This window comes from Talpa europaea (assembly GCF_964194135.1).
Source record: "Talpa europaea genome assembly, chromosome: 15".
Taxonomy (NCBI): Eukaryota; Metazoa; Chordata; class Mammalia; order Eulipotyphla; family Talpidae; genus Talpa; species Talpa europaea.
The window spans coordinates 76,401,037-76,409,311 of NC_140083.1; the positions used below are offsets into that span (position 1 = coordinate 76,401,037).

The 8,275-nt window shown below is 38.0% G+C and overlaps 1 protein-coding gene and 1 pseudogene across 3 annotated transcripts in view; one reads left to right on the top strand and one right to left on the bottom strand.

Moving 5' to 3' along the window:
• CCNT1 (cyclin T1) overlaps positions 1 to 8,275 on the bottom strand; it is a gene marked incomplete at both ends in the record, with an annotated part of 29,117 nt that extends 20,842 nt beyond the window's left edge. For both annotated transcript variants that reach the window (XM_084255839.1, XM_084255838.1), the window contains 3 exons: positions 168 to 296; positions 6,104 to 6,185; positions 8,115 to 8,275. In XM_084255839.1, the coding sequence (XP_084111965.1) occupies positions 168 to 296; positions 6,104 to 6,185; positions 8,115 to 8,275 (372 nt within the window). The remainder of the gene's footprint in view (positions 1 to 167; positions 297 to 6,103; positions 6,186 to 8,114) is intronic.
• Positions 6,405 to 6,747, top strand: LOC311185169 (large ribosomal subunit protein eL34-like; annotated as a pseudogene). The gene has a single exon. The product of its transcript is annotated as a large ribosomal subunit protein eL34-like (transcript).

Consider the following 8,275-nt stretch of genomic DNA (forward strand, 5'->3'; position numbering starts at 1 on the left):
CAATTTCCAATTTTATTACAATGAATAAAATTAACTTTTCCCATACAATTTCTTTGATTTTTTTTTATAAGGAAAAAGCAATCAAGGTCCCTTTAACAGCTACTATTCCAGACTCAGTTACAAAACTAATTAAAGAAAAAAAAAGTTACATGTAGTTAATTCCCTACCTCACTCCTGGTATCCGGAAGTGATTCCTGTGGATGGAGACAAGCATGTGCTACCTTGATGACATGTTCCAATTTTTTTGGCTGTTCCTCTACTTTTGCTGCTAGAAATAAGGCTGCTGGAGCCACAGACTGGATGGAAAGAAAATAAATCACATTTATTACTTGTTTATTTCTAGATCTAAAACAGAACTAAGTCTCAAATCAAGTCCCTTGTTTGCCCCAACTTCATCATCTCTTACTTGTTTTTAATTCTACTTACATGTCTGGCCCTCTCCTATCTATTAGTCCACTTTGGAAAACCAAACCTTCAACAAACTCATTAGAAGCTCTACAGACGACTTTATATTTAAAGTAAGATTCTTTATTATAAAGTTTGTATCAAAGCACTCTACTTTTTTCAAAGGAGTAAACTGAAACATCCAATGAATTGTACACTTTCATAAAACAATGAATTTGTTGTAACTGAATGACCTAATTATGTGGAAACACAAAGCTTTAAGAAAGGAATTTGAAATACAGTATTATATATCCAAGAGGTGATACATAAAAGGCACTTGGGGGAGAAAAACTCAGACACTAATCAATGTAAGAAATTAGAGTAATATAACAGAAAGGTAGCCTAGTGATCTGGGAAACCTCAGGAATTAGTGTTATGGCAGGATTCTGTCAGGTTATCAGGCAGCACTCAGAGAGGAGAAGGGAAGTTCTTTATTAATGCTGGCGGGCTTTACACCAGTGGATTCAGAGGAGATTTCTCACCAAAGTCTGGGCCCCCAGCAATTAAGCAACAGAACATTTATTGTCTAAAGCAAGGGGTACAGTCAGCTGGGATGTATGAATCAGGAGTGTGGCCTTGAACGTGTTATCAACTATTCCCTGAAACTTTCAGTACATACAGGCTATGTCCCAACTTCAGCAAATCAACAGGTCAGTTTGACATTTTCCACTTCATTCGATTTTTAACAAGAGTGAAACTAAAGATTTTAGAAAAAATCAAAATACAGTTTAAAAGATATTAGAATGAGCAATCCAGTGGCAGGTGGGACTAAAAGAAGAAAAACATGAGATACACTAAGTGAATTTTGGCAAAAGAAAAAATGTTATTAATCCAGACATTAAAAAGTAAAGTTGAGATTAAGCACCAGCAGTAGAAATAAAGGGGAAAAAACACAGGCATCACACTGGAAAGTAATAGAGCTTCACTAAATGTATGGGTATTTGTATGCACAAAAAAAAATTCTAATGGGATATACTGAAATATTAACAGGATTATCTCTGAAGAGTAGGTTATAGGAAAATCATTTTCTTTTTTATTGTCTTTAATTTTATAACAAATACATTGATAGGGAGAGGAAAAACAGTAACAATATAAAAATTAACAGAACTTTATAACTGAACAAAGAAAATGAAAAGGACAACTCACTAAAATATAAGCCTCCAAGGGACTAAAAATATATTTCAAAGGAGCTAACTAAAATATGGGCAGATAAGGCAAGATAATAAATTCCATTAAATGAAAGACTACAAGAGATAAATTTCAATCTAATTTTTGTACAATTAACAATATAAGTACTCCCTGCTCCCCATGGAATCATTTACCAAGCTAGCTTATCAAAGAAGCATTTTTCCATCAAAGGAAGTTTCTAAAAGGAATCCTTACACCAGTTAAGAGTATAAGATTTTTTCATTTTAAAAGAATAACAGTTAATATTTATTTGTTTGACATGTGCAAGCATGCATAAATTAATTCACTTATAGCCTATTAACTACTCCATAAAATAAGCAATATTACTGACTCTAAAGAGGTAAGAAACTGAAACAAAGGTAACTTGCCAAAAGCCATACAGCTAGCAAGCAGTGCAGCAAAGATCCAAATCAAGTTGTAAAAGAGCTGACCCCAGAAACTATCCTCTTAACCACAAAGCTTGGCCTTCTAAGTGTCAACTAACAAAAGTAAAATACACCAATCAAATTTATTACCTATTAAAATACATCATATTTTAAAATATATAAAATGCAACACACACACAGTTGATCACCTCTATTTTTACATTCCCCTATTTGAAAACATTTAAGACAATACATATAGAAATTCAGTTAACGAGGTTGAATTTCTTCTCAAAAGGAGAATTTAAGTGAAAATAGACCAGTCAATTAATGACCACAACTTCCAGCTTATTGATTCAAGCAGCGGCTACATATATAGAATATTGAAAAAAGTAACCAGTGCACACTTCAGATCTTTGTGCTGTTATACTTTAATGCTTAAGACTTAAAAAAAAAAGGCAGGAGTTTAGGGTCCAAAACATCAGAAACAAAGAGCTACAACAAAATGAGATAAGTAATCACAGCTCTAACATATAGAGAACTCATAGATAAGAAAATCAGAACAGTAACGGTAAAGAGAATCAACAATTTTATTAAAGTTAATTTTTCAATTTTATAACAATGACCAACAAACTCACCATCATTAATTGAATTGTAAATTAAGAAAACTTAGGAATTCCCTCCATCTTTGTCAGCACTGTACCACCTAGTTGATAAGCAGGTAGAACTTAGTATTTCCTGAAGTAAAGAATATGCGTTGCCAGTGAGGGTATTAGAAAAAAGGAACCTCTCTTATAGTGCTAGAAACAATATATATTGTATAATCTTTCAGTAAGGCAAACTGACACAACAAAAAATCTTAAAATCATACCCTTGGACATAGCCATTTACCTATGGGAATTTATACAAAAATAGTGACATAAGTCACATGTATGTACAAGATTATCTTATGTAACATAATTTATAATGTATTAAACTAGACAAACCAAACATTTACAATAGGGAACTGGTAAAATAAATTACGGTCCCGGGCCTCCCCGGTGGCGCAGCGGTTGAGCGCTGGGTTGCGAAACTGCGCGCGGCCTCTGCGGCGCCGGTTCGATCCCCGGCTGCTCCCCGGCCACCAGAGGAGGGTCCCACATGGCGTGCAGACCTCTCCTGCCGCCCGCTGCTCCCCTCAGCAGTGTACTTCGGTCCTTCTGCCTGCTCTGCTCCCCGCTCTGGCTCTGGTGAATTCTCTCACCCTCCCGCGCTTCTGACTGTACCCAGTGCATGTATAAACAAAACAAACAAACAAACCAGCAAACAAATAAATAAAAGCATGCCTCTATAAAAAAAAAAAAAAAAAAGATAAAATAAATTACGGTCCCTATACAAGGAAATACTATGTGACCAAATAAAATTTTGAGAAACAAGTATGAAAAAATATTTAATATAGACCATTAGGTGATGTGCACTAAGAATAGTGTACTAAGAAGTGTTTTTTAATATAGAAATACAGTTCCTTCCCACTTAAAAAAAAAAGAAATACATATGCACAGAAAAATGTCTGGGACACTGCATGTCCAAAAGGTCTTCAATGATTAACAATAGAGGGTGGCATAACAGACAAGTTTTGGCTTTTAACATTATACATTTCTGTATTTTAATTATAATGCATGAGCATTTACTACTTCTGTAATAATATAAATAAATAACAAAAAGCACGGGAGCTTGATAAGCATATATGTCAATGGCACTATAATGTACTAAGTCCTTTCAAATTTGAATATGGATTCATCACAGCTAAATTCTTAGAATTCACATAGCACAACGGTGATATTTTTGGTATCCATTAATTCCAGAATGTGCTTAAAATCAATTCTCTAAAGATAACAACACCAAATTAAGTGGTGTTGGAAAAAAGTCATGCCATCCAAGAGTATCTCTATACTGGATAATGGCCAAATCATTCAACAAGTTTACTGAAGATACTTTGGAGAATACACAGAAAAGTGAACTTCTGCCCTTGCTAAGATTAATACATAGGAAATAAGGAAAGTCGCAATAATTTAAAAAGTAAAAGTAGTCAATGTGTGTGATACAGAGATAAAAGAGATAGAAGGCAAACTGATCTGAAATATATTTCATCTGGATTTTAAATTTTCACCATGATAAAAGGGAAGAATTGTAGAAAAACTTTGTAACTACCAAGACAGCTATGGAGTTCCTCTTCAAATGTATTCTTTACCCTTACCTTTTCATCTAGTACTATCCGACTATATCATTAAATACTTATCTCTTAAAAAACGGTGTACTTGCAATAAGAGGTAGAGTTGAAGTTAACGGTAGAGGACAGTGAGGCAGGCTGGATTACCAACAAAAATACAGAAAACTTAATCCACAAATGCAAAGGGTTTCTTCTATTGTTACTCCCAATACTGTATCTGCCAATGCCTTAAAATATAAGAATATCCAGCTACCTGTTGCACAGAAAAAGAACTTAAAGCCCATCATGCTAAGGATAAATCTGAAACACTTTTCATCAAAAGTATAACTTTTAAAAAATAAAATCGAATATTTGACTCACAAGTCCATATGCAGTGTTCATCAAGTTTAGCCTTATTATCTTGGGATTTTATTAAACAAACATAGTCTTACCTGCAACTGGGATATCACTATGCACTCGCTTCCAAGTCATTTACAACAATGTTAAATAGGACCATTTCAGAGAGCAAAACTGAAAATAGTACTATTTACAGTTCTGTCCAGAAAAAAAAAATCCCTTTATTACTATTATTTTCTTTTCCCAATCTTAAGTCATCCCCCCGTTATCACATAATGTACCTTCCCCCTCCAACCAACCAATAATTGGAATTTTAAGCAGATGTTCAGAATATCTAAATAATTTACATTTTTTTCTATGATGGTATTATTACATAAGCACAGTTTTCTTTTTTCTTAAAAATTTATTTTTATGTCTTTATGTATACAAGAACTGGTGTGTAGGCCAGAAGTGCAGGGGGTGAGAGGATTCACCAGAGACAGAGTGTGGAGCAGAACAGGTGGATTGACTGAAATACACTGCTGAGGGGAGCAGTGGGTGAGACAGGAGAGGTCTGCTGCACCATGTGGGTATCTCCTGGCCAGGAATCAAACTGATGCCCAGTGACTGGGGATAGCTTGAGAGCACTGAGATTTTAACCCCTGAGCCACCAGAGAGGCCCAGAATGGTTTTCTTTTTCTTTTTTTTTTTTATAGAGGCATGTTTTATTTATTTGTTTGTTTGTTTGTTTGTTTTGTTTATACATGCACTGGGTACAGTCAGAAGCGCGGGAGGGTGAGAGAATTCACCAGAGCCAGAGCGGGGAGCAGAGCAGGCAGAAGGACCAAAGTACACTGCTGAGGGGAGCAGCGGGCGGCAGGAGAAGTCTGCGCGCCAAGTGGGACCCTCCGCTGGTGGCCGGGGAGCAGCCGGGGATTGAACCGGCGCTGCAGAGGCCGCGGCACGGGCAGCTTCGCAACCCAGCGCTCAACCACTGCGCCACCGGGGAGGCCCTGGTTTTCTTTTTAATGCTCTTTTCCCAACCCAAAAATGCTAAATTTAAGCGTTCTTTTTTTTTTCTTTTTTAAAGGTTTATTTATACAAGAACTGTGGTACAGTCAAAGGCGCAGGAGGGTGAGGGAATTCACCAGAGACAGAGCGGGGAACAGAACAGGCAGAATGACCAAAGACACTGCTGAGGGGAGCAGTGGGCGAGACGGGAGAGGTCTGCCGCGCCATGTGGGTTTCTCCCTGGCTGGCCAAGAATCGAACCCTCACTGCAGAGGCTGTGGACAGCTTCACAGCACGGCGCTCAATCCACCGCGCCACCGGGGAGGCCCAAAGCATTCTATTTCTTTATTAGAGAATCCACCTATTCTAAGGATGCAGTAAAACTACCAAACAACTAGCTAGATACTTGACAAGAAAATCTGAAGGCTGGATTCAGAACTGCAGTGTGACACATAATCAAAGTGATGAACCCTAAATTCTAAACTTCAAATATCAGCAGCAAAGATCAACCAAAAAGAAATGAGGTTGAAATCAATCACAAAAGAACTATATCATATAAAAAAATTATACTTACATTTCGATGAAACTGTGTAAACGACTGTATCATATAGAAGCGATGCATGTATACTATAGCAGTGTTGATAGTCAATTGAGAGCTAAAATGTTCAAGTTAAGGTCCCACAACAGGCAGGCAGGCAGGCAAGCAGTACAAGTCCAAAAAATCCAACTTCTATATCCTCCCAAAGGGATCATGTGACCAAGTACAGTAAATGCTAAATGAAAATAATACTTACCTCTCAAAATTAAAGAGGTTTGTCTTCTTTAACCAAATTAACTGTCCCTCTTCTGGGAACAGTTATCTAGAAGCATTCAGAATGGTCCAGTACTTGACATACCATCACAGGCTATCCTACAATACAGCTTTTAACAAAACTAGGCTGCCCCTAAGTCCTAGTAATAGAATTGTTTACCTTTATACCAAGGTTAAGAAAGCACCAACAGCCACAACTGGTGTGTGCCCAGACCCACTTTCAAGGAGTTCATGTTGTGAGAACTAAAGTTCTTATGAGGCTGTCAAAAACGAAAAAAACGGGCCTACAGTGTCTCCATGTGGGCTAAATGTGTGTGGGACAGGATCAAGCAGGTTTTTCTTACTGAGGAGCAGAAAACTGTTGTGAAAGTGTTGAAGGCACAGCCCAGAGTCAGAAGGCCAAATAAAGGAAAAAAAAAAAAAAAAAAGTTTTGAGAAATAAAAGAAAAATGATTTAACTGTCAACTGACACCTCAATGCCTACACACACCAGTTACTCAATACAAATTTGCTAAACAAGCAACACTTTGCAGCATGTATGGACTATGTAAAAAACTATGTAAGATCTAAACCTTTCTATCTATCATTTACCTACTGAAAATCCTGCAATGGTGATAATTAGCTCAGAATATGTCTTCACATGATTTACAATACCCTCAATGTTCTGGTCCTAAGTATGTTTTTACTATCTCCTCACCTTCTAAGTTCCAGCAATTAACTTTTCAGTTCCACTTCTCTCCGACAACCAAATCTTATAACACAGTGAAAATGGGACCAGAAACAGTGTAAAATGGTTTGATACTCATTTACTTAAAAGACAATGAGGAGTATAAATACCAAGAAGTTCCATGATGTAGCAAGTTTAATAACATCACGCAAGGGCTAGTAAGCACTGAAACCACATCTCAAACTAAAAAGGTGAACTCAGTAGTGACCCGATGCTTAAGAACCAAACAAGATATGGGCGATAAACAGGACACCTCTTCGGAGGTGAGCATAACCTTAACAAACAACAAAACAGTAACACTTAAATAAAAGTTGCACCCCAGAGTAATTTTTCACGCTCAGGGTGGAATTTTAAGTCTCTATTAGTTTTTTCCTGCTACAAAATAAGTATATTTCCTAACAAAAATGCTTGGGGAAAAGTCACTAAACTATCTCTGTAAGTATGAGGAAAATGAAAACACATCAGCACTAAGAGTAACTTGACCCAATATTTTGTAAACGATTTTTAAGGACATTCTATTCAAGGTTCTAATCCCTACAAATCTAAACGGACACACTTCCTTCCCCTGGAATTCTATAAAATTCTAACAGTAGTTACTCTCTGAACATCGGCGTGCCAAGCACTAAGCCGGGCATAAGATCAAAGGCGAGGTGTATCCCTCTTTTTTTAGGACGAGAAAACCACGAAATTGACAGGTTACTTTAACAGCACTTATGGGGCGGAATGGATTTTGGACCAAAGCTGGGATATTAATTCTGGGTCATCCTTTACAAACTCTTACGGAACTGAATTTCTCAAAACTATCTGGTGAAACGCACAAAGCCGGGAAGGGCACGAATTCCCAGCAAGGGCTGGTGGCATGGGCCGGCGAGCGGGAAATTAACTCCGCCTCGCTTCCTCCGCACACACTGAATTTCAGCCCGCTCCGCTGGCGGGTCTGCGGGGCCTGCCCAACCTCTCCCCGCTTCCTTCCCCGACAGAGTCTAAGCCCCAGACGCCCGAGCAAGGCGGGACTCCCAAGGCCGAAGGCCTAGGCCGCAAGGATACACGTTAAGACGTTGTCCCATGTCCTGGAGCAGATTGGCCGCCTGCTGGCGATAAGAAAGTTCTTTATCTGGATCCAGGCCAAAGCGACGGGACGGGCTGTTTTCCAGCTGCTCTCGAGTAAAATACCACCGTTTGTTGTTGTTCTTCCTCTCTCCCTCCAT